This window comes from Ixodes scapularis, unplaced genomic scaffold, assembly GCF_016920785.2.
Source record: "Ixodes scapularis isolate PalLabHiFi unplaced genomic scaffold, ASM1692078v2 ptg000597l_1___fragment_1__unscaffolded, whole genome shotgun sequence".
Lineage (NCBI taxonomy): Eukaryota > Metazoa > Arthropoda > Arachnida > Ixodida > Ixodidae > Ixodes > Ixodes scapularis.
The window spans coordinates 3187635-3214345 of record NW_024610006.1 but is presented as its reverse complement, the minus strand read 5'-3'; the positions used below and the strand labels follow the sequence as shown (position 1 = coordinate 3214345).

At 47.4% G+C, this 26711-nt stretch overlaps 1 protein-coding gene across 8 annotated transcripts; it reads left to right on the top strand.

The window, feature by feature from the left end:
- Window positions 1–441: 441 nt before the first annotated feature.
- On the top strand, window positions 442–21827 carry LOC120847889. 8 transcript variants are annotated; one of them, XM_040219834.3, is made up of 5 exons: window positions 442–498; window positions 9081–9352; window positions 10165–10216; window positions 12513–12618; window positions 21410–21827. In XM_040219834.3, exons 2-5 carry the CDS (start codon window positions 9143–9145, stop codon window positions 21486–21488), a joined length of 447 nt encoding a protein of 148 aa, XP_040075768.1. In that variant the 5' UTR covers window positions 442–498; window positions 9081–9142; the 3' UTR covers window positions 21489–21827. The 8 variants fall into 8 exon arrangements, 6 of the variants coding, with proteins under 6 accessions (XP_040075768.1, XP_040075763.1, XP_040075769.1 ...); XM_040219829.3 differs by lacking the exon at window positions 442–498 and adding an exon at window positions 919–969; XM_040219835.3 differs by lacking the exon at window positions 442–498 and adding an exon at window positions 8262–8409 and having other exon boundaries at window positions 9081–9162.
- The last annotated feature ends 4884 nt before the right edge of the window (window positions 21828–26711 follow it).

The following is a 26711-nucleotide window of genomic DNA, read 5'->3' as shown; positions in this document are numbered from 1 at the left end:
GGCAACAAAAACATAAAGAATTTAATAAGGAATATCAAGCTCAGCCGGAAACGGGCTTGCGTCGTCGAGGTCCATGCTTCTGAGCGTGCGCCCGTAGCAGACGACGCACGGCGGTATCCCCGCTTTCGCGCGTTTCCAATTTCGGCCGCACAGTGGCGGCACGGTTCGATCTCGAGGCGAATAGCTCAACATCACAATTTGCATTTTCATTCCAACCATTAAGAACTCAAGAAACAAAATGAAAGTTTTGCACATGGTTCATGCAAGACATTTGTGCATGGCATTAGGAGATAGATATTTGAATACTCACAGCTCTCCTAGGTTTCTCATATGTTGGGTCAAGCACGCACGTAACATTTGTTTATTTTAATAATTGCAGGAACGCTGTTTTGTGAAACTCTCGCAGCTCCTGTCAGGATGCCAGCCAGCCCCTTGGTTGGGGCACCTGACCCGCTGCCAAGTCACAAGAGTCATGGTGATGTAGACGGCCTGCTCTGCGTATGAACTCTTGTCAACGTGTCAATCGAAACCGAAACCATGCCACAATCTTCCCTGGCTAACTAGTTCCATGGGTGCGAAATGCGGACTGCTGCATGCTGGAATTTTATAAAAGTAGTGTATTTTTTTTTAGACGTTTATGTTCTACGTCGAATTTTTGAACGATGGTGTATTCGCCCTTAGCAACACCCCTAGCAACGGTTTGTTGTGAAACACCAGACTTGCGGCTTTCAATCCAATCCAGTGTCGTAGCTGTCTGGCTGTCTTTCGCCGTGCCCGCGGCAATCGACGCTTCGCACCATGCTTCGCATTTCGCGGTCGCAGTTATTTTGTATTGTTCCTGCGTAGTCGTGCGACGTTCTACTCGCACAGTTCATAGGCCTTCTAGTTCCACGTCGTAGACACCAGCTTTACGACACACCCCGACTCCGAGACAAGACTGGCCGAAGGGCGACACTTTCACATCACAAGGTAGGCACCGAAAAACTGGCTCCCCCAGCCATTGGGCCGAAATTCTTTGTCGTGACATCCTGACAGCGTGTGCTGTATGCCGTAAATAGCCGCTGTATTTCGTTTCATCTTGCACAAGGGCGACTTCCACTATAGTGCTCCCATAGGTTTTAAACACGGCGTCAGCTGTTTTGTGGCACAGCCTCCAGATTTTCCAACGATATCGCGCGAACGTCGATTGTCCCGTGGATCAGCGCTTTATCGCGGCTTGAAACAGCAGGTCAGTGGGTCTACTCACGTGTGGCAGAAGGCACATGCTAGCCTCGCTGACCTGCTGTTTCACGCCGTGATAAGGCGCTGATCTACCGGACAATCGACGTTAGCGTGGCTTCCGCAGCACTCAAACCACGCACTTGCCGCGAGAAGAATGTCTTGCGTTTCATTCGCACTCGGTTTCGTGCGAAGCCAAACGAAGCCACGAGCAGCCGCGCTTCGGAGAGCCGGCCTCTTCCGTTCGTGCGACCTTGGTAGCGCTGTCGTCGAGACTTTGGTCAATAGGAGAAGCGGGCAGAGCCAGGGCGTGTACGAGACGCAGATAGAAGGCTTGACACGCCAACCAGAAGCCGCAAATAATCGCCTAGCAGTGTTAGCGCGAAAAATTTTAACCTGTGCCAAAGAGTTTAATAGAGTAACTGTTTATGGCTGAAAATATAGTCTACGTGATGCTTCGATTATGATCGTGCAAAAAGGTGTAAGAATCGAATGTCCCGCTCGAACTCCGTTTTGCTCGGACAGAGTCTGACCGCTCGGACGTGGCTCAGACGCCTGGCATACAGATCATGTCGACCGTTCTCCTAGATATTGATTTTGTATGACCGTGATAGTACAATCACATGCATCATGTTTTCATTCGCCAAGGGTTAGTCCGACGCACTTATTAATTTTGTTTCTCGCGACCACTGCCAGTGTATTATTTGCGGCTTCTGGCTGGCCACATTCAAATCTGTGAAGACGCCCTGGGACACGCCCAGCCCGCTTTCGGCCAATGGCGCCTCATCATTTGCTTCCTATACTTTCCAATGAATGGCCAAACTCTTTCTATGTATACACCTTTCCAAAAAACGCTCCTAGGCCACTGCCATGTTGCTGATGCTGATGCGGCTGGTGCGACTCTCGCGCCCTCTATCAGCTAGAAATTTTCTGCCACCCTCTGGGACTGTGAAGACCCGCTCGGCGTGGTTCTCTACCTATGTTTTTGCGGTTTTGCATTCAATGTTTTCTCGCCCCTCTTGAAAGTTTCCACTTAATTTTTTTATGCGTGCTGCGTACCCTTTTTGTGTTATCTTCCACTGTGATAAATAAGGCTGGTAAGTACCTGCGATTCAAGCTTTTCTGCTCGACATTCACGGGAAAGGAAGGAGGTGAAGGACGTCGAACGACCCTCGACGCGATTTTGCAAACATTGTTCTTCCCCCTCCCAGAGATAATCCGCGTAGAATCCTCAGTCGTCTCCAAATATAGCTGTCCGGGTTGGGGTGAGAAACGGGTCAGTCGCGTTTGTTTCTTTGCTTTGGTGCGGTTATGAGAAAAGGTAGCTCTTCCCAAAACGGGCCCCGAGACGAAGTCATCTCTGATTCCGTCCGATCATCAAGATGTGACTGTCGTCGAGTGTGACTGTGTTATTTGAGATCTTTCTCAAATAAATTCTTTTCGGATAACGCTGCATCGTGTGGTACGTACGATATATTGTTTGAATGTTACCACTTCCTCAATTGTATGTCCGTGTCCTGTCCATCGGTAAACACGTTATTTGTGAGCATGAAAAATGCATGCCTTTCGGCCCTCTTCTGTTGCAATTTATTTTTGACAGCAAAGCGCTTTGTCGTTTCACATGCGGTGAATCCTGCGGCGCCGTCAAAGCTTATCGTAAGAAATAAACACAAACAACTAGAACTATACATTCCAATCGAACTCGTTCTGTCGCGCGCGTACCCAACAAAAATAGTTTAGTTTTTTTTTTTTTTTTTTTTTAAATGTGGGACAATTTTTTCTCAATGTCCTCGGGAAACTACATGTAGCATGAAACACAAAATATAGCGGGAAACGACGATAATTTATACGCCAGCAGTGTTTGAAACTGCGCCTACACAGGCTGCGCCTATTGACATCACAGTCCACTCGGTTAGGGTTAGGAGGGACGCTGGTGAGAGTCTAGCCTCAAACTCAGTGACTGGGCTCGAAAACAGTTTGTTGCCCCTGGGGTTGAGTGTTTTTTGGAAAGGTGTATAAGGATGGCTAGTTGGGCTAGTTGGTTTTGCATCATGATGTAAAACACCAAAACAACAGAGACGAAAAAGAAGGGAGAACTGGACAGGACGTGGCGTATTACACCATGGTTTCTACGTATAGCTCTGCCCGCTTGGTCTGGAGGTCGATGACACGAAAACTTTATCACGGGTGACGTCAGAACTGTGCAGTGTGCAACCACGTCCTTTCTTATCTGCTGGCCTGCTTTCTTCAAAGCGACGTGCTCCTGTCTGATCGTAACGGCTGTACATGCCGCTTCGGCAGCCCTGATTCCACAATCTTCGCTCATCACTCTGGACAGCTGCCGAGCTCACGTGCTCTGCGGCACGAGCAGTTCACGCAACTCGCTCGCGCGACTTGTCGAAGTGTTAAAAACAGTTGTGTGCAATTCCGCAACTCCGCCTCGGAGGTTGCGACGGGGAGGGCTGCACATTTGCCTCTACCGGACTCTGAGCCACGGGCATTTGCTTCTTGCGCATCCAACATTGTCATGTGGCAGGAACCCTAAACGTTTCTTCAACTGCTGCCATAGTTCTACGGAAATTTGTGCAGCTGAGTAAACCTACGCATAGACCAATTTTCTTGAAGCGTGGACCAACCACTGGTCTCTATTGTAGTAGGCTGGATTCAAATCGGAAGTCTGTCGGTGGCGCCACCGGCAGCCATTGCTTGGCACCAAGCAATACGTGCCTTGCACGGGACGTCATATGGCTCCATACCATTCCTGTGCCCGTACCCTCTGGAACATACATTTTGGCAGCATCGAATCTGTTCTTCTCCGCAAAGTTCTCCGAGAGGAAGAAATTCATTGGTCCTAAATGTGTGCTCCGGAAGGTACGGGCACTGGAGCATGGTCCGCAGCAATGGTGGCTGATGTGACGTCAATGCAAGTCGTGTATACACGCAAGTCTATGGGAGAAACACACAAAAGAACGAAATTAAAGCTTCTACACAGTGTTTGAAGGCATGTATTTTACGATGTGCTGCAATAATTTTATTGTGTGTTTGGAGGTTGAATTGCGATTTCTCAAGCATTCGAATGCCCATTAAAATATTGTGCTATAGCACCCATGGCTGATCTGGCAAGCTTGCTCTCGTGGTGGAGTGAACAAATAAACTTGCTGTCAATAATGCCGTCGTGGGGGAGCCCAGAAGTTGCTGAACGTCAACAAAGTTCCATATTGGCAGCGTCTTTCCGGGAGTGAGCGAAATCATAGCAGAGCCTTCAAGCTTGTCACCTGCTAAACCCGACTCATTGAAACCGCCACCGACTCCGAGGTACCTCTAGGTAACTCTCTTCTCAGTGAGCTGCTCTACATTTTTTGCCCAGTAGAGTCACTCTCGACAACAAAACATTTCTATATAACAACCGCGAGGGTTGTCAGATTTAATGTTTGTGCACTAGCTATTTGACAGGCTTCCCGACAGCAGCCAAAAGATTCAGTGACGACAACAGTTTACGAGCGGGGGAACGTCACTTTTCTTTGTCTTTCCCATAGAGTTTTATGCATTAGCCAATGTCAAGTGATGGGCGCTGGTGGCACCACTCCTCCCTATTAAGACGAGCCTCGATCCGTGATCCAGCTTACTACAACAGAGATCAGTGGCACCAACTAGCCCAGGTACTGATGTCGCTGGCTTTCTGGCGCAATATAATAAATAACATGCTGAAAAGAGCAGGGCCATGACATGACGTGGTGAGGCTAGCCTCTGTGATGCAGCTTCTTCGGTAGGTGCATCCCCTCTGATTTCATCGCCCGTCTGTCTATGCTGAAAGAAGCAGTGGTGAATCTCCTTCGTGGGATTGCCAATGGGAGCAGCTTCATCTCCATCTTTGGCAAACTCCACCGGCGAACCAACTCCATTGTGACGTCGGTCAACACGCACGACTGAGTTGAAACTCTATCGGGATTTTTCCCTTAAAGTGTCCCCACTAAGAATCTCAAAACACCGCGGTGAGTATAACAGTAAAAATATTATTTTTAAGTTGGCAAAATGAATAGCATGAGACAAAATTAAAAAAATATATTCCTGAAATCTGGTTGCATGAATTAGTACCTAATGTACTGAAATAATGAATACTGTCACGGGTGGTGACCAAAAGAAAACAGAAAATGAACAAGAAGAAATAAACGTTTAATGTGGCGAACTTGTGCCAAAAATAAAAGGGTACAAAAGAAAACAGCAGAGCGTCGCGGGCGTCGATATCGGCGAAACCGAAGGATCGAGCGCAGAGGCGAGACTGACTCGACAAGGTCGCGAGCGGCGTCTTATCTAGAGTGAGTCACTATCTCGAAGATTCGGCGGAGAAGGTTCGAGCGTAGCGCGCTCGCGGCGAGAATGTACACGCACTTTCTAGAACAACATAAGCAGGGATAAACGACAGAAGTTAGGTCCGGAGCAAGAATAAACGAGAAAGTACTAGAAGTCCGTGACCCTGCGCGCGGCATTATCCCCCCCTTTAAAAGCGCATCGTCCCGATGCAGCACAAAACAAAAAAACAAAAAAAAAAAACAAAAAAACACAAATCCTTAACAAAACGGTAGCAAAATCGCGAGCCACAGTTCACAGTTCTCAGTTCACTCGTCGACAAGAGTAGAAAGTTCTATCGTTCGTAATACGGCTTCAGCCGGACGACGTGCACCACCTCGGGTCGCGGCTGACGTCTTGCAGATGGGCGCGTTCCGAGGTGGTGCACGTCGTCCGGCTGAAGCCGTATTACGAACGATAGAACTTTCTACTCTTGTCGACGAGTGAACTGAGAACTGTGAACTGTGGCTCGCGATTTTGCTACCGTTTTGTTAAGGATTTGTGTTTTTTTGTTTTTTTTGTTCTTTTGTTTTGTGCTGCATCGGGACGATGCGCTTTTAAAGGGGGGGATAATGCCGCGCGCAGGGTCACGGACTTCTAGTACTTTCTCGTTTATTCTTGCTCCGGACCTAACTTCTGTCGTTTATCCCTGCTTATGTTGTTCTAGAAAGTGCGTGTACATTCTCGCCGCGAGCGCGCTACGCTCGAACCTTCTCCGCCGAATCTTCGAGATAGTGACTCACTCTAGATAAGACGCCGCTCGCGACCTTGTCGAGTCAGTCTCGCCTCTGCGCTCGATCCTGCGGTTTCGCCGATATCGACGCCCGCGACGCTCTGCTGTTTTCTTTTGTACCCTTTTATTTTTGGCACAAGTTCACCACATTAAAAGGGTACAAAAGAAAACAGCAGAGCGTCGCGGGCGTCGATATCGGCGAAACCGCAGGATCGAGCGCAGAGGCGAGACTGACTCGACAAGGTCGCGAGCGGCGTCTTATCTAGAGTGAGTCACTATCTCGAAGATTCGGCGGAGAAGGTTCGAGCGTAGCGCGCTCGCGGCGAGAATGTACACGCACTTTCTAGAACAACATAAGCAGGGATAAACGACAGAAGTTAGGTCCGGAGCAAGAATAAACGAGAAAGTACTAGAAGTCCGTGACCCTGCGCGCGGCATTATGTACACGCACTTTCTAGAACAACATAAGCAGGGATAAACGACAGAAGTTAGGTCCGGAGCAAGAATAAACGAGAAAGTGCTAGAAGTCCGTGACCCTGCGCGCGGCATTATCTCCGGGCTGGAAGTGAACGTCCCTACGACGAAGGTTGTAGCGGCCGGCGTCGACGCGTTGCTGGTCTTGAATCATGAGTCGGGCGAGCTGGCGGACTTCTTCGGCGCGTTGAGCAACCGCCTGGGCGTCTTCGCTCTCGTTGTCAGATGGCTCATGGGGCAGCATGGCGTCCAGCATGGTCGTTACCTTCCGACCATGCGTTCTTCTTGTTCATTTTCTGTTTTCTTTTGGTCACCACCCGTGACATTCTGGTGGAGGTGCGGGGTAACCGCATGCCCGTGCAGCGCTCCCCCCCCCGAGTTCTCGCAGTGCAAGTCCGAACACAAGCCCCCAAGAACCCAACGAAGACCAGACCGAGATCCGACTAAGTCGCCGGAACCTTGGCCTACCCCCGGAATCAGGACCCTTGCTACCCAGCACCTCCACCAAAATGTCACGGGTGGTGACCAAAAGAAAACAGAAAATGAACAAGAAGAAATAAACGTTTAATGTGGCGAACTTGTGCCAAAAATAAAAGGGTACAAAAGAAAACAGCAGAGCGTCGCGGGCGTCGATATCGGCGAAACCGCAGGATCGAGCGCAGAGGCGAGACTGACTCGACAAGGTCGCGAGCGGCGTCTTATCTAGAGTGAGTCACTATCTCGAAGATTCGGCGGAGAAGGTTCGAGCGTAGCGCACTCGCGGCGAGAATGTACACGCACTTTCTAGAACAACATAAGCAGGGATAAACGACAGAAGTTAGGTCCGGAGCAAGAATAAACGAGAAAGTACTAGAAGTCCGTGACCCTGCGCGCGGCAATACAATCAACGTTAACTACAACCCTTTACGTTGCGAAGACAGTTGTGGCCGACAACGCTAAGAAGCGCAAGCTAGGTCGCTACGTCTCGGCACGACAGTTTGCGCTTCTCCTGGACTTTATCGGTGAAAGTCGAGTTTTCTCGGGGACTGCTACAGAGAGCTTTGTTACCAAGGAGGAGCGAGATACACTATGGGGCGTAATAGTTTGAGAGTTAAATGCCCTTCGGCCATAAAGAATAACTTTCTGGAACTCACGTGCATGCCAGACGTGGGCTTGCGACCTGAGAGTCTCGTGTCCCTAACAGAAGACCGGTGCAAACCTGCCAACTCTTCCGAATTTTTTGTAAAATGTATGAATTGGGACTAATTCTACGATTTTACGAATCTTGCTTCAAATTTTACGAAAAAAATATACTTTTTTCATTTCTATTTTTTTTAACATTTTTTTCGTAAAACCGTTGCTGGCGGTACCTCACACTGCCACAAGAGGGCGACAGGTGCCGTCCACGGCAGCGTTGTGGTTTTTACTATCCGTCTATCCGGAGGCCACATATCCAAAATCAATCCAAAGCCCAAAGCCTTTGTTTGTGTGTTTGGCGGCGCATGTTGGTTTGGCGTGTTCAGACGTGGTTGGGCCTCTGTTTCGGCCAGTTTCGAGGCGAGAAGTGCAGCGTCTGTGTTTGTTACACGTGTAATCATAGCATTCCCCTGGTTGCGGTGGCTTCGCGGTGCAATGGCAAATTCCAAACCTAAAAAGAGGTACTTTCAGGTGTTCTTGAAGTCCTACACGTCGGAATTCCAGTGCTTTGTGCCGTCCAAAAAGGAGAGAAGTTTGGATTCTGTAGCACGTGCACGTGTAACGTAAGCGTTTTGCACGGTGACAAGGCTGACATTAAGCCTTGCCACCTTGCGAAACCGCCCCCCCCCCCCCCCCCCCGCAATTGCGTGAGTTTTACGAATTTTAATGTCCACAGGTTGGCAGGTATGCCGGTGGAGGCGCGAGTGATGGGCCGTCCCTAAACGCGGAGCAAGAAAAATTATTATTTTTTGTGGGGACGGATTTCTCTCGAGGGGGCGGGCGTGCGCCCCCGACAGTGGACGCGCCGCTGTGGGACTTCACGGCTGCAGCAGCAGCTTCGATAAGTACCGTGAATCTCTTGGATCATGAGCAGACACCATGTTGCTTTTTACCTTATTGAACACTAATGTACAAAACAATGTGGTGCGAATGTATTGCCTCGTGGTGTTTTCCACGAAAGCTTGGATATCGGGGCTGCAGCACATTTCTAGACCCACTCGGAGACAATAAATCCGTGACATTCGAAAAAAAAAATAATATTGAGTTTAGGGTGCACACTATTAGACACAGGTATAACTAGAAGGGCTGTATAGCGTTGTGGCGTGTTACATAGTTGAATTATATTATGCAGGGGTCTGTGGCTGAAGGCGACATGGCAAAGGGAGGAGAGGAGGAACGTCCTGCGCAAGTGGCATGCCCCCTACCACCGAATGGTACGAACGGTCTGGAGTTGATACGGCACGGGATCTGCTGTCCATTCGGCAGGACCAGCTGGCTGTCCAGCGAGAACTGCTGGCCACACAGCAGGGTCTGCTGGCCACCCAGCAGCAGCAGCTGGCAGTTCAGCAGGAAATGCTGCTCGTGCAGAGAGAGGCAGTCGATGCACTCCGTCGACTTGCAAGCGTAGGTGTTAAGAGAACTGTAGTGTAGTGCACTCCCAAATATTGTTGTTAGGCTGATTTTGGTCAACCCTACTTTAGCCAGTTAAGTTAGAAGGCAGTGTTCTTAGACTCAAACTGAAACCAGATATGATTTGTATGTGTATTTGAAGTGTCCAACAGCGAAGGCTTTATTTTGTTTATTTCAATGAAACCTTCCAGTGCCATAATGCTAATGAAAATTGGCAAGCCTTGAGACAAAAGTTTTTCAACTTATTGAAAATTACCATACTGTGCTCGACAATCCGAACTACTACGTCTAAACCGTGGTTCAATAATCCACTTCATCGTTTATCTCATAAAAAGAAAAGATGTTTCAGGAGCGCTAAAAAAGGAAATACTTGGCCTAAGCTTGCCACTTGCTCTTCCGAATAAAAAACTATGTTAAAGGGGTGTTAGCACACATTCTTTCTGATAACTCTAAGCAGACATTCTTTCTGCAAACTCTACCTAATATGTTAATAAACAACCCTCGCAAATTTTGGAGATTTGTACTCTGAAATTAATCTAGTGAATAGCTCTTGTAATAACATATTGAATAGTGAATGTGTGAATATTTAAATAGTGCGTTTTCTGATGCTTTCACTATTTCTACACCCATTACTGGAATTTCTCCTGTTATAGAGAATGATTTTCCAATGGATTCAATTGTTATAAACATTCAGGGTGTTTTCAGCGGTATAGAAAACCTCAAAATATCTCCATCATGTGGCATAGAGGAAATCATTACGAAGGCTCTCACTAACACTAAATTTTCATCCGGTCTTTACCTCAAAGATATTTGAGCAGTCCGTGGACACAGGGGTGTTGCCCTCTGACCGGAAAATTAGTAAGTAGGCCAATATCACTCACCTGCCTCTACAAGATCCTCGAGCATGTCATTTACAGGCACCTGATTAACTTCCTGGATTCCTGCAATTTCTTCACGAATGTGCAGCATGGCCTCTGGAAACGCCTTTCTATTGGGACCCAACTACTTATTATAACTAACGATTTGTTTAAAAATCTTGACACCGGCTTTCCTACTGACGCTGTTTTGCTTAATTTCGCCAAAGTTTTTGCTAAAGTCCCGGACAATCGCATTCTTCTTAAACTTTCTTTCCTAAAACTAGATCCTCATGTTCCTAAGTGGATTGAATCATTCCTTATTCATCGCTCTCAATTCGTTTTCACTAACAGCACATCCTCCTCTTTCTCTCCCGTTTCTTCCGGTGTTCCACAGGAAATTGTGCTTGGGCCTTTGCTCTTTTTAATCTACATTAATGATCTCCCTCTTCACATCTCATCCTCTGTTCATCTTTTCACTGATGACCTGTGCTGTTTATAGACTAATAAAAAACCCATATGACCATGTTGCACTCCAGAACGGCATTTAAGGGGAGACACTGCTCTTTGAAGCAAAATTTTACTAAGAAAACACATTTTTAAAAATGTGTTTTTTGAAGTTTGGCAAGCACTTATCATCTTGTCCTGAAGGATTTTCGACATATTGAATGAGGGCTACAAATATATTAAATAGGCTGTCAGGCTTTTTGTGGGTGCCTTTTAGGCATCCGGCAAAAAATGATTTTGAAACTGGAAGGTTCAAAAGTGTCATAAGTAATTTATAAATCATCCTAGAGCTTTCATTTATACCTTATTGGATTGCACATACCTCTCAGTTCACTGATCTATGTTTATTTTCTGAGCTCAGTATTTTAATTTGCGTTAATCCTTTCCATAATCATTGCAAATTAAATTTTCAATATTAATAAATCTAATTAGGTTACCTCAAAACAAAGTACACATTTGTAGTCCGATTGTAATGCCAAATAAGCCATGTAAATTTCATTTTATTTGAATCGCAAGTTATATAAAAAAGCTCTTGAAGCAGTGTGTCACACATGGCAGATGTGTCTCAACATTAGCAAATGCACACACCTTTGCTTTACACATTCTTGCTTCCAGCCCTTAAACTCGTTAACATTCAATGGCACTACCATTCTGACTGCTACACAGTAAAAATATCTAGGCGTTCGTTTAACCACTAATATATCCAGGAATGTTCATGTCGACGAGACAATATCATCCTCAAACCGCTCACTCGGTTTTGTTTGTCGCAATTTCAACTCTGCCTTTTCTATCCTTAAACGTCTCCTTTACGCCATGCTTGTTCGCCCTAAACTAGAGTATGCTTCAGCTATCTGGCACCCACATCAGTCTTTTTTTAACTAACGCAAATCGAATCTGTCCAGAATCGTGCTGCTCGATTTATTTTTTCTAATTAGTCTCGCTTTTCTTGTGTCACTGCAATGAAATGTCAATTAGCTCTTCCTGATCTTTCCGTTCGTCGCAGAATTTCCCGTCTTTGCCTTTCCATAAAATGTACTATTCGGAACCATTACGACAGTCTCTCCTCAGCCAGCCCAGCTATATCTCTGCAAGACTCGATCATTCGTGCAAGATTACCCTTCCCAAGACCATTTCAACATTCCCTTCTACCAGAAGCTATTGTAGACTGGAATGGCCTTCCAGATGATATTGTCACCATCACCGATAACGCTAAAATCAGAACTGTACTAACCATGCACTCCCCTCTGTAATGCCCTTCGGGGCCTTGAGGGTAATTCTAAGTAACTAAAGAAACAAATAAATAATATTCCGCCACCAGCGTGTGTTCGTGTAATTATAGGAAACTGGCCTCGTTACTGAAGGACTTGTCACGCGGCAACTCTGCCGTCAGTGTAACTAAAATGCATCATTCGCAAGCGCAGGCAAGGACGCCACCAAGGCAGCTCCAAAGGGGAAAGAGAACAGAGTAAGGGTGGATTTACTCGCCCCACATACGCCTTTGATCAGACTTCTCGACTTCTTTCGTTAACACAGCCATTCTCTTTTCTTCTGTGCTTTAGGAGCACCTAAAATGCCAGTAACTCGTTGTCTACGAGTAATCTAATAAGGTGAATGGTGAAAACTGCTCTGCAACATGACTGCACAGAGCTTACCAAGGTGAAAAGTTGTTTGGCAAAAGTTTCCTATTGTATTGCTTGCAACGCATCTCAAAACCTCTGGCGTGCTTTTAACTTTACTAATGTGTTGCGTAACAGTTTGCATTTTGTGCATATAGCGCTCCCCTTTTCCTGCAGGCTGTAGAGGGACAAGCAGCAGCAAGTGCGCACCAGTCGTCCGCACTGACTTCGCTAGTGCTTCAGCTCGTCGGTGTGCAGAATCTCCATCCGCCAGCCGAATAAAGTGGGTCTCTATGCTCCATTTCATTTTTGGCACGGGTTACACCACCGTTACTTGAACATCTCAGTTGAAAAACTGCCATAGGTGTCCGCTTTGCAGAATTGTTAAAAGCGAGCAGTCGCAGTCCCGCTGTTCATGCTGCAGCGGCCCTTTTGTAAACTGTGGCTAGACCAAACAACATCTGTGCCTCGATGGGCTTCTCAAGCGTGGCACTGCTCCCCATTGTAGCTCGCTGTGGCTCGCGTGTGGTGTCCGCATTTGAAGACCAACTTTCCTTAACTGGTATGTCGTAGTAATCTTAGATTACGCCACAAGCGAACTTGACATGCAGAAAGAAGGAATTTTTATCAATGTAGACTGCTTTGTAACATCTTCCAACTATTCATATTTGTTTATTCAAAGTGTTCAATAATGGCCGAAGTGTCTCACTTGGTGCACTTGTTAGTAACAGGAATACAAAGGATTTCCAGCAAGGAAGCCTAAGGAAGCTCGAGCACTTCTTAAAGGACACATGCAAAGGACTAATAAAGTTTTTTTAAACAGCCTGGTTGGGAAAAGGAAGTCATAAAACGAATTCACAAGGAAAATAAAAATTTTAAGAGCTATATTCACGGCGCTATACGAATTTGTAGTTGGCGCCGGCGGGCGCTGCGGAAAAGTGGCTGCTAGTTGTCACGTGACTGGTCGCTATTTGTCACGTGGTGCTTCCGCTCTATCGGAAGCTTCCTATGGTCTCTAAAAGTTAGTTATTCATCTTTATTTCAAGTGCAACAAAACACAAAGATTAATCGGTAACTTTTCGAACCCAAAGAAAGCTCCTGAAAAAGCGGAAGCAGACGTGATAGACCTGTGTGCCGGTCAGATGACGGCGGCAGCGCTGCGGGGTAGACAAACTTGCGCGGCGGTGGCGGTGTGGAGAAATGAGTTGACGGCGGCGCACCACGCTCAGCGTGCAGCGGCGGCGTGACTGTGAGTCGACTTTGAGACGGCGCACAGGTCTATCACATGACTTGCGGCGGCTCCCACGGGCGCAACTACAAAATCATTTTGTGCCGTCAATATAGCTCTAAAATTTTTTTTCTTCGTTCTAATTTTATTTTATAACATTCTTTTTCCATCTGGTCTGTTTACAAAAAAAATGTTTTTTTACTTCGCATGTGTCCTCAAACTTTTTGTACTTTATCGTTAGAAGTTGGAACCGCGTTCCCGCAAGATAAATCGTGATTTGATAGAACTGAAACGTGATCCGATCCGAAACCTTGCCGGCCAGCAGCTTTCACGCGATCGGTAGATCTGTTTGGTGTACTTTAACCTTGCACCTGCTTGTCACTTCGAATACGATAACTTCGTTAATCGTAGTCTGCTGCTTCGATATTCAGTTGCACAATAGGATAAACTCGAAATTTGGTGCCCTGTTCCTCCGCGCAACTCCGCGTCCGTTGCTTACGCACGTCACGTGGTTCGCACATATAAGTACTATGTCGAGCACGTGTGGGTTGTGTGATAAGCAGAGCTGGTTTGCATTTTGAGCAGCTGAAAGCCACTAAGAAAATAATCAGACTTGTACCCGTCACTGAAAAAGTAACCGATGACAGTTACAATCACTTTGCTGTATAAAGTACCCGACTACAATTACAATTACAGCCTCAAAGAAGTAATCGAAAAATTACTCTAAAGTAAGCAATTACTTCCCACGTTACTTTTCATTCAAACTTTTTTTATGATAGCATAATCCGTGGAATCTCGCGCTCAGTTGTTAAAGAAAAAAAAAAAGAAAGCCTCGACTGTTTTTGCTTAAAGCGCGAAACACACGTACAACCAAACCGTCCGATCCGACGTCTGACCGCGCAATACGACGGTCGGAGGCAAGGGTTTTCAACGCTCTCCGATGCTGCGGAACCCCCTCGCCCCCCAAGGTCATTCCGGCAGTCCGCACGTCGGATCGGACGGTTTGGTTGTACGTGTGTTTCGCGCTTAAAGCTGAGTGAGTGATGGCACACACCTAATCCCTCACAAGAGGCTAGATAAAGTCATTTTTCATACCCATAAGTAGTCTCCGGTGTAGAAATAAAAATGTACCCACGAAAAAGAAGCATAGTAAAGTGGCCTACTAATCCTCACAGCCTCGTGCTTAATAATTTCGAAAAAAAAAAGCCCGTTGCCCGGAGCTGAATAACTCCAACTCCCTCCCCCCCCCCCCCAAAAAAAAAAAAAAAAAAGAAATGAGGAAGATTGTAATGGGGGGTAATTTTGTAATCGATTACAGCAAAAAATTAGTTCAACTAAAAAGATCATTACCCCTTAAAGGAAGTAATCGAAGCGTCACAAAATTGCAGTAAAAATAATCAATTACAAGTAATCTTGTAACACGTTACGTACGAGTCTGGAAAGTATAGAGGCTCACAAAGTTTCAAGTTTTCACACCTTTTACACTGTTATCCCATCTACCTAGGTCCCTAACCACTCATGTTCATCTGTGCTGCTAAGCGCTATTGAAATTGCTCCCGTGCGTGTCTAAGACACAAGCTGAAGTGCAATGAAAACTGATCTGAGCTGCTCCTAGCCTGCTCCAGAACATAGTTTTAGCTGCTCCCAACCTGCTCCTAAACAGCTGTTTCAGTTGCTCCCGTGGCTGTTCCCAAGGACATTTCGTGAGTTCCACCCCTGCACTAACTACGTCACCGGACCTTGTCAAGTCCATTCAATACTGCGACGGGCTCCGTGATTATAGGTTACAACATGTCGACTTGCCACTCCGTTCTCGTCAAACATTCTATTTCCAAGATCATTCGCGATTATAATGAGGCTGATTATAGATGAATAGATCATGGGTTGACAATCTTTTTTGACCATTACATTTAAATTGTCCTCTTCCATCAGTGGAGGAAACCGGCATTATTTAAAGCTAAAATGAACAGTCTTATAAATATGTTTGTTCCGACAGCCTGAGTATGCACTGATTCAAATAACCCATGGTTCACCAAAATGCTGCTCTTTTTGCATAACAAGAAAAGGCTATTTGCAAAGGCTAAACGTGTTAACACCTCAAGCTTTGGGTGCTTATAACTTTGCCCTTAAAAACTACAATAAAAAGTTGAAATTGGCTAAGTTTTGTTTTTATGACTCGCTGTTTATTTTGAATGGTAACCCAAGGAAGTTTTGGAACATGGTGTCACCAAAAAGCAATAACTCTGCCATCAAACCAAGCCGCGACAATGGCGATCCCATACAAGAAAGCGACTGCTCTGCAAATTACGACCCCAGCCAAAATATTACGTCCGTGGGACGCCGCATTCTCAACTAATGCCGATAATAAAAATGCGACCCGCCGCAAGCCGCTGCTCCTTTGCGGGCGGCAAGCGGTTTGTCGATCGCCAAAGCAACATTGGGCCGTGACGTCAGTATCCTTCTCTTTTTTTCCTCTGGTCCAGGAGTTGCGCGTAGTGCGCTTCTTTGAGCCACTACCACAGCTACTTCGGCTTGCGATTGGCGTGTTTAGCCGTTGCTTTTATCTGTAGCCCGTGTAGCTTCGGTATAGATTTTTGTTTATTTGCTTGTGAGGACTTCAAGACTCGTTTTAGCGAGCAACTCGGTGCGCCCAAGACTGCCCAGCTGTTCCTCGAAAGATGCCGAGCGCAACTTGTAGCGCTGTGGGCTGCTCAAACAACCCGCTGTGCAACCCGGAGGTGCTTCTTCACAAGTTTCGAACGGACCGGAAATTGAAGAAAGTGTGGGTGAACGCTGTTCGATGAGTGGACTTTGGACTTCGGCTTTTATGCGCCCGAGGAAAAAAGAACGAAAAAACAGAGGTGTACAGCCCAGCACTCGTGTGTTCGGACGCCGCAGCTCGCGCCGTAGAGCCTCAAAGCTTCGTGTCTGGGACTGACCCGCAGCGCGAAAGTGAGAGGGCCCCCAGTACTGTACGTCACTGGCAGCACAGCGTAGAGCAACGCCGCTCCATCCACAGAGCCCCGATGACAATTTAGGTCTAGCGACGAGTACGGAAGACCACACACACGGCGACAGCCGCAGAGTACGGCACCGAACGAGTTCACTTGTTGTCCAGTCGCTAGCTTTTGGGTATACAAGCGACGAGTACGGCATAGCGCACGCATGGCGGCGGCCGCCGAGTACGGAATCGTACGAGTTCACGGGTTTTCCAGTCGCTAGCTTTTGGGTATATGCACTAGCCCTTGCTACATATGCTGGATAACTACCACGTATACAGAATTAAAACAAAATCAGCTTACCTCCTATCTTTAGACGGCTAGCGCAACAGAGGTAGGTGCCGCTCGGCGTGCGTGCTCGTTGAACGAGAACGATCCTGACGTCACGTTCACATAGCGGTTGATTTCGAGCGTTGCCGGAGCCTCGAGCGGCTAGTTTCGGGTTTGTTGGCCGCGCCCCAAACAAAACTTTGAGGGGTCCATATCTGTAGAACTACGCACAATAACGAGAAAAAAATTGCACCTTGCAGTTCAGGGACGCTGACTGGACTAAAAACAGTCATAATCCCAAAACCGAAAGTATGGACCGGAGTTGCCCTTTAACGTTTGCTCGGCTGAAGTGGAAAAGGGTGGGAGGAGCTTCCACTTCGTTCTTGACCTGTCACCGACTCTAGGTGCATCTTTTTAGCCACACCTGCACTGGTGAAGAAAATTGTAGGGCAATGTATTTACGGTTCTATCTCGATACACATGCCAGAAGTACACCACCTTGCACTTTCTTACACATGCCAGAAGTACACCACATTGCACTTTTTCACACCGGTGCAGGTAGTGCAACTAAAAAAATGCACCCACTCAAAAAAAAAATTTGTATCGGCCCACCAAAGCTCTGTCAAAACCTCTTTGAACACAGTGTTTTATCAGCCAAATTTTATGAAAATGTGTACCAAAAGAAACCCTGACAGAGACATTTACGAGAGCAAACAAGTGGACTACATTGACTGCTTAGGCTTATAAAGAGAAACAAAAAAAGTAAAAAGGGAAGAAAAAAATATCTGCATTACGATTTAAGAGCATGTCATTGCAACGAACTGGTGAGCATAGAATGTGTGAAGTTCTGCGTGCACATGATGTATGTGGATGCAAAAACATGCCTTCACCCCAACCCAATAAGTGATTTCCCACATCAGAAGCCGCCTCGGTGGCTCTGAGGCGAGAGCACCGGCCTACAGGTCCTCAGGTGGCGGGTTCGAATCCCGACCGAGGTGCCCGCAATATGACGGAGGCTTATTGCAGAGAAGGCACTGTGTAACCGAGCTCCGCAGGTGGTCCAAATTAATCCTCAGTCCTCCGCTGGGGCGTGCCAGATGCCCGTCATAGGTGCCAGATGCCCGTCATAGGTTTGGCACGTAAAACCCCCAAATTTGACTTTCCCACATCAGAGCTAAAATTTGTGCAGCCACCCACATTACATGGATGTAGAACTGTACACCTTCTGTGCTTCCCAGTCTTTGATGAGATATGATTAAGCTTGCACAGCGCGACTCCAGTGAGCTGAATGATTACGGCAAGCATGCCAACACCGCAGAGCATGACAAGCTCGATGAGAGAGGGCGTCCACCTTCCTGACTTTCCGACGCTGCATTGCTAGTGTTCTTTCTTTGAGGCTCCTAGTGCCAGTGTCGCTGTTGGTGTCGCTACTGTCATCATTGTACCCGCAGTCAGACTCTTCCTACACAAAGGGGTCTGGGGCAGACTCCGGAACGGAGCTGTGTAAGCAAACATTGTGCAGAATAGCACATCCTGTTGCTAAATTACGTGCTCTTTCTGGGTCGTAGTGCAGAGCGTGGTACTTCTGCAGGCACCGGAACTGGTTTTTCAGTTTACCAATGCATTGCTCAACAACAGCGTGTTGAGCGGTGTTGGCCGAGGCCAGACTCGACAAGACGCACCGCTCAACACGCTGTTGTTGAGCGCTGCCTCTTGCTGGGGTTGCCAGAAATAGGGGTGAGTAGCCAGGGCTCCAGAGGTAGCATCTGTCACCTGCAGACAAAAATGGAACCGTATTTGCCATGAATGTTCTCGCATAACATTTCCAGGAGTTGTCTGAAAGTGCACTTGTACTAAAATGGGGCTACTGGTATGGTTTTATGACTTTCGAGAGGACCTGCTGATTGAAAGTCAAACTGGCAGGAAAAAATGTTATGTCGGTAGTTTAATTGGCTTGCTCAACCATGTAAATAATGTCTTGCAAACCTGCATCGCCCATTGTTGTTTATCTCAATCTTGGGTAGAGGCTACAAGGAACAGCCACCAGATCTTTTGTTTCGTAAGTATATCTGACCTAGCAATGTCAGTTGTGCTGCTCTGACCATTGGCCACTGAGTTTGGTCGTTTAAAGTTATCTAGAAGCACCATTTTTTCCTGCTACACAAAGAAATTTGAGCTATCAAACATTTTCATCCCTGAACCAGTGCTGGTAGCTTGTAATCGGAGACTTGGGTGGGCAGATTACGTACTACGAGATGAACACTTGATGGGTCCAGTGACAGCGTTACAAATATTACAGTTATACCCAGGTTCTACATTTAAAATAAAAGATACGTCGAATAAGAGTACATTCATTAGTGGGAAGAATGGTACAGATCTTGGGGCTTTAACGGAGACAAAATAATCTCATTGGCTCGGGCCAGACTCTCTCGGGCCACAATTATTTGGCTCCTGGGTTAGCATGCTATGAATTTTGGTGTAAGTAGGAAATAGCCTAATGCAGGACGCCAACCAACTGCTCTTCGCTGCAAAACCGAACTGTCGGCGCATGTCAACCGAAGCACGTTTTTGGGGCTGAGAAACGTAAGCGGAGATGATCGAGCAAGAAGAAAAGTATGCCAGTCATTCCAGAGTATCATGCCTGGTCTGTGAGCATCATGGGAGAGGTACGATTACAAGAACCAGAGGCACCTTGTCTCCGGCTTAGCGAGAGACCTAACGGCGATCGACTCATCTGTCTCCCGGACCTGGTTTCCTCTGTGAATCTTTACGTTTGGCCCTGCGTTTCGGGGTTAAAGGCCGACGACCAGACTCGAGATTCTGCAAGGCAGAATTTCCTCCTCATCATGGGAGAGGAGGAAGCGAGGGAATAGTGGAAAGCGCAAACTGGTCGTCGGTTTTTAAGGAGCAGACGTATGCAATCCTGGAAGTAACAAACAGCCTGTCGTGGGAAAACCAAGGTTCGGCACGTAGGGGCAAAAAAGCCTGCACACGAAATATAGGCAGCATGCCCGGCTGCCTCCTTGATACCGAAGCAAGCCCTTAAACAATCAGCAAAAGCAGAGCTCTGTGTCATAAGTGTGCCAGGACTCCTTCAACTAGACCCTGAACCCGGAAAACGCGACACTTGGTCTCCAAAAACTGAGAAAAAACAGGGTGACCAGATTCTGACAAAGACTGTATTTCGACTGACTAAAACAGGTTATCTACAATCAAACAGCAAAACGTGTGAAGGGGGAAATGGTGAAAACTAAGAGCTGAAGTGGAGAGGAGCAACGTCCTTTCCACAACGGGTTGTTTCGTGCGTGCCCGTTTTCTCTTCGCTGGGGCCGCGCCACTACGGGAAGGGACTGGGGAATGTCTCCTATATTTCTAAAACTTGTCGCGCAACCCGTTGCAAAATGGCCGAGTGGCTTCCCCGACGGAATGTATCCTGAATGGTCGCATGATCTGACCTAGAGACCCGTTAAAATAATTTTTGATAGGGGCTGTAGTTTCACGAAAAGGATTGGGACAGACCTCACAGGTCTCTCAAAAAGCTATGATGGGTCTCTTACACCCCTCAGGAATTGTTAAAGGGTACTCAGGCCCCTAGAGAACTTTGACGGTCATCTAAACTATACTCGCCGTCCACGATCAAGCCCTTGCAGCATGCTAGATGAGCGCTTAGTTTCGAGGCCTTCAAAAACAAATCTCCCTTCCACCCCTCCGAGGGAAAGCAAGGTTCAACCTGTCGTGCTTCCTCCAGCAGCTGTCGATGCTCACACATCGTGGACATGGCAGGGTTAGAGATACTGTGCTTACGTTTATACTTCTTAGGCCATGCCCGTTGGCGCTGCTTCGGTTTAAAATGGTCAGTTTGGTCTACAGGGGAGATGCGAGGCACGGCACCACGAACGAGCTCCCATTTTCCTCTCGCTATTGTCGTTGCCTATTTTTTGTTTGTACACTGTCGGAACGTGCGCACTGTTAATGTGGAGACTGCACATGGTAATTTGCCGAGAAAGACTGGCGTGTGAGCAGTATCGCGAGGTCCCAAGGTGGTTTTTTCTGGATGTCTGCTGGTGGCTTAAATAAGTGATGTTTTTCTTTCTTGGTTTTGTAACAGTGTTGTTAGAGAATTTAGTATATTTTACCCCTCCATTCAATCGAAATTGTCACCGATGGTAAGGATGCAGATTTGTGGTAATGAACTGTCCTCTCATGTTAATATCTTTTCAGATATATCAGTGTTTAGAAGGGAGCTAATTTTTTATCTTTTCAATTCCTGATTGCATGTTAGTCTTTTCTTTTTTACAAATGGGGTACATTGTGTTAAGTCATGTACTACCATTTTATGTGCCACCACACATGACCTAGTGGTCGTTCTGGGGCATTATTCAAATAAAGCATTATTATTATTATTGTAAGGTATGCCAAAATGGTGCAACATCCAGAAAATTTACGTACAGTAGGCTGTGTCTTCATTTACATTTTAGCAGCACTTGTCATCTTAAGGTAGGATATTCTGGCATATGAAATGTGATTGTGTTAATGATACAAGCTCACGAGCATATTTTGTCTGGTGCATCCCGCAGAACTTGGCTTGATTCGAGCGGCAGCGTGTTCGCTGAACGGCATCTGCTGTCTCTGCAGTCTAGATCAGGAATGAGGTAAGACTGCAACGGAAGCGGCTACGTAGATGTCTGCAAGGTGAGTGATGCATGCAGCCATTTCTTTGTTTGATATTGCGTTTCAAGAGAAGATGAAGCTGCGGCATTGTCTAAAGGTCCTGGTTTCTGCTTCCGCCTGGTCAACATTGCTGCCCCATGAATCGTGTCTCATCGACTCTTATACTTTTTGCGAGCTGACGTTTGGGCTTGTTGCTTTGGATAGAATGCTATGGTGGGCTTGGCCTGGAGCCAGCTGAATGTCTTTGTCCATGAAGCCATAAACGAGGACATAATAATAATTTATTGCATATGAACAAAGCGAGGTTGAAGTCAGACCTGCCTAAGCCACATTGGGCTTGACTGGCAGCGTCTTGGATGCTTGACATGGATGCTGCTTTCCCATTTCGGGGTCGTGCTGTTTCGCCTTTTGCTCTAAGGGCTTGTTTGTACGTCTGCTTACCTGGTGTGCCCCGTGTGATAATTGCTTAGCGGAGGGAAATCTTTAACGCGGTGAGAATCTGTTTTATTTGTTTCGGCCTCCTCACGCTTCGTTGTTGTGCGGTTGTGTTGCAACCTTCCTTGCATCGTCGGATCCTTTGGTCTCTTCTGGAGACACGCATTTGCATTCTTCTTGGCTAGAAAGGTGTCACCCTGTGTCATTTTGCCTGATGTGGCAGTTTGCGCAGTATGTCTCTCCTGAGTGCTTCTCTTCCGGGTGTGCTTTGCTGCACTCCTTGCGTCTTTCAGGTAAAGTTCATCTTGGTCTATATTTTTCATGATTTCTTGAATCGAAAACTGGGCTTGGACTTCTTGTAAAACTCCTTACTGCATCGTTTGGCGCAAGTCCGCAGACCTCCACTGTGTGCTCTGCTTTGCCAATCTTGGTTTGGGTTATGTGAAGTAATAGTTTCGCAACTTTAGATGGGATGCTCACTATTGCAGTGTTTTGGCTCTGGTTGATCTGCAGGCACCTGTTGGCTTGTTGCCCCATTGTGCTGGTGCCCTGAAGCTGGGCTAGAGCAGTGAGGACGCTTGGAGCCGGCCTACGTTGAGTCCGTTGCATGGTCGCAAAATTCGCTTAAACTCTTTCAGGGGAAAGGGTGTGGGCGTGGGAGCAGGTCTGCGGGTCGTAGCTCTTCTCAGCTGCCTCGGCGACGAAAGCGAAGGTGGCAGTGTGACTTGCTTTTGAGTTAGGTTTAGCTGTTGCCGAGCTCGTCGACGCTGTGCCTTCAAGACTACGTTGATCCAGAGTTGCCTTGTTTTCTTCGTTCCCGACGATGGGTAATCCTGGTTATCTGCTGCACTTGCATCTTTTCGGTAGATGAAATTATTTTTATTTATATCCAAGCTGATTTCCGAGGCATACGTGACAGCCGTGCAGCCCGCATCGGTTCCACCGGGCGGGGCCTGATTCATCGCCGTATTATTAGCTAGGCCTACAACGCTAACAGAAGGCTTAGCCTTCCCGCTCGGGAAAGTCTTCCTAATTTCACCACAATTGCCCTCACCGGCGAAAAACTGGTGTCTTCATGTGCCTTTTGCTTAATAGAATATGGTGGTAATCACTAATTTGTGCAGAATATGATTTTTCTGAACTTTTGGGTGTGCAACACAGAGCTCATCAGAAACACACTTTGCCTCTACGGCGGCCGTCGGTGTTCCCCCCCCCCTGTAACGGGATGAATTGATTCATTCGTTCTTGAACGATGCGTGCGAAATCGTGAACCTTTTGGGCAACGTCGGGAGCACGGAGTGATTGAGGACCAGTCGTAATTGGAGAAATGATTGTACAAACTAACGTAATCTCCAGCGGAAAGATTGTGTCTATTCACTTCAGGATGTCTCCGTGAATAACATCTCATGCCATGTCAGATAGGTATACTGATCTCCAGTGGGGCATGATGTCCGTCCGGGGGGGGGGGGGAGGGAGGGAGGGAGGAAGGAGGGAGGAGGAGGAGGAGGAGGAGGAGGAGGAGGAGGAGGAGGAGGAGGAGGGGGAGGGGAGGAAAGAGAGGGAGGGAGGGAGGGGGGGGGGGGAGAGAGAGAGGAGAGGAGCAAGGAAACCAAGCTTGACATACCCTCTGTTATATCTGTACAGTCTAGATTTGCGAAACATAGATCAAGCATGTTGCCCTGGGTGTTTGAGATACAGTTGTATTGTTTTAAATTTGTAAATGATGAAAAATTCAGCAAGAAATTAGATTTCTGAATAATATAGTAACTTCTAGAGGACACTGAGGCTGCTTTCCAGCATATGTTACAGACATTAAAATCTCCAAGAACTATAAATTTGAATTTATTCAGGGCCTTGGTTGTACACTCAATGCCCAGTAGACATTGGCGAAAACCATCTGGAGACGTGTCAGAGGGCAAGTAATAAGCGCCCAGGAGGATATGCTCGCCATTCGCACATGGCAGCTCATCCACACTGACTCAAACAATGTCTCAAGATCCGGACGCCTAACACGTTGTAAGGACGCATCAATTTCTCTCAGCACTCCTCCCAACGTCTTTTTCCTAGTAGAGAATACACGATCACGTCTAAGTACTGCAAAATTAGGTGGGAAGACATTGGATAAATAAATGTTAGAACAAGGCCAGGTCTCGTTTAGCGCAATAATAGACACATCAGTTAGGGTTACATTAGAAAAAAAGTTAGCTTTTGTGGGAAGACCTTGGACATTCTGATAGTAAATGTCTAGGTTACGTATCTGTTCCGGCATTATGGAAGAGAGGCGCTTCGAATACCGCTTGCTATGTGTGGCTCTCATTCAGCTGACCTGTCAACTCGTTGAAAAGGCTTCCCTCTGGCCAGAGAAGGGGATCAAAAAGTTTCTCTATTTCTTCATTTGCAGCCATCACTCGTAAGGACGAGTAGCTTTCATGCCGTGTCTTCAGTCGGGTGCACGCAAGCTCGCGAAGAGGGCCCTGCTTCCTAATGTGGGTTTAAAGGCTCGGAGGATCGCAAGATGGGCCGAAATGCGTCATGTGCACAGCGTGTTGGCGACGTGGTGGAGAGGGTGGCAGTGCCACAGGTGTACAGCTGGCTGACACACTTGCCCTCAACAACGGCCGTCTTGCCCTGGGGACCTTTGGCCCCTCCTTGCGGAACCCAGCCCCATTGAAGTTTGATGGAGCTTGATGGCATGGATGCCCTGAAGGTTGGACAGGGTCACCAAAGGAAGGGGATGGTGGCGGCTCATCGCCGCAGTTTAGGAAAAAGGCAGCTGTTTCCTGCCGGCCGGTTCCATTGGTTCCGAGTGTTACGCACAGCTCCGAGCTCAGTCCGCTAAGACAGTATGGCACTTGCGTGCAGCTGGGAGGTATACCTATACCCTTGGCAGAGCTGCGCGTTCTCGTCATGAAAGAGCAGCGACCTCGTGTGTGAGGAACGAGATCCCCTCGAGGGAGTTGAGGAGGAGGGCTTGTAAGGATTTCATGTCTGCATGAGGACCGCCTGGGGAAGAGGAAGGTTTCTCCGAACGAGTGGAAGCAGTGGGGGAGGGTGGTGCGGAGCGGTGGCTGAACGACGCTTCCGTCAAATCCGGCCTGGCTTCTGCTGTTAGGACTAGCAGCCCCGCTGATGTTTTGCAACTCTTGCAGATTAAGGAGCTTACCCCAGATTGCAGAAAGGTGGTCTTATTTTCCGTCCAGCAGGTATACTTGGTGTGGGCACATAGCTGGCACCCTGAACAGTGTAGAAACAGCAGTATTCCATAGAAGCAGCGGGAGCAGATTCAGCATGCGTCCTTTGCTGTGCGCAATAATAATAATAATAATAATAATCTTTTTATTCACACAACGCTTTCGGTATGTCAAATGACGGGTCCGTCTAAGCCGACAATTATTAATAATAATAATAATAAAAATAATAATAATAATAATAATAATAATAATAATAATAATAATATTAACAGCACCTGTCCTTGCTGGGAGCAATAATACTACTACTATTACTGATAATAAGATTACTACTACTGTTAGCGCGTCAGGAAATACAGCGCTTTGTAACTCGGGTTTTTTATAAGAGACGAGAAACGTGAATACATTGTTAGGGTACAGGTTACAGACGTCCGACCCTAGTCGGCGTGATGGCGTCGCGCTCGACAACAGTTGTTGCTTTGCCGGAAGAAGGCTGGCGGCTCTGGCCAGTGTTGCCGCTTCCGGCCGCAACACTTCCCCCACACTTGGTGGAATGGTGGAACTACAAGTCCAGCCGCTCGGGCGGTCGGTGTTGTTGCACTGGACGCTGCTCCTTGCTTGGCTCCACGGTGGCCCTTGAAGTCTCTGGAGCCACTGAGGATTGGCCCCATTCTAACGTTAAATCCTCATTGCGCTCACTGGGTTGGTGCAGAGGGTCAGGTGTGTTGACCTCAAGCCTCAGGCGTAGCTGGTCATGATGTCTGCGGATCATCCCACCAGGTGTTTGCACCAGCGCCATGCGGTTTCCAAGTTCTTACGTGATGGTTCCACTCAGCCAGCGGGGTTCATTACCAAAGTCCCTTGCACAAACAGCCTGACCTCGGCTGTTTAGTTGCTGGCCATGCCAGTGGCTCCCTACTCGGTGGCATGGGAGCCGCCCGTTGGCACACTGTGCACCGGTGAAGCAACTCTTCCACCTCACGGTCAATGCCTGGCCACCACACCAGCGTGCGTGCCAGTGCCTTAGTTGCATTGACTCCCTTGTGAGTATCATGAAGCTCCAATAGAAATGCCCTCCGTGCACATTCTGGAATCACCACTCTTCCAGCCATGCAGATGAGGGCCCCTTCCAGCGTGAGTGCATTACGATGATGCCAGTATGGCTGAAGGCAACTGTCCAAAAGTCTTTTTGGTCAACCTCTGCTGATCGTGTCTTGTAGGCTTTGCATAATTGGGTCCTTCCCCGTCAGGTCTTCTAGCTGTCGTCTGGAGACTGGGCTGGCGTCCAACATGTCCGCTGTGAAGACCCCCATATCTTGGGCTTCTTCGGTTTCTGCTCCATCTGGGGCAGTTGCCATCGGCAGACGACCGAGTGTCTGCGTTCAGGTTTTGTGACCCAGGCTTGTACTTGATCACATACTTACACGCTCCAAGCGTTAGTGCCCACCTCTAGATGCGTGCCGCAGCCATGCTTGGAATCGATTTGCTTTCTTTGAACAATCCCACCAAAGGTTGGTGGTCTGTCGTCTGTCTTTAGGGTGAAGCTCCTGCAGAGAAGGTAATCCCTAAACTTCGTTACCCCAAA

Excerpts from the sequence above, each read along its gene's own strand:
- LOC120847889 (XM_042287868.1), top strand. The coding sequence starts at position 8,384 with ATGGCAAATTCCAAACCTAAAAAGAGGTACTTTCAG. Across the intron at positions 8,420-9,080 it reads CTAAAAAGAGGTACTTTCAG|GGGTCTGTGGCTGAAGGCGA; the intron begins GTGTTCTTGAAG and ends TATATTATGCAG. Across the intron at positions 10,217-12,512 it reads GCCCTCTGACCGGAAAATTA|GCTGTAGAGGGACAAGCAGC; the intron begins GTAAGTAGGCCA and ends CTTTTCCTGCAG.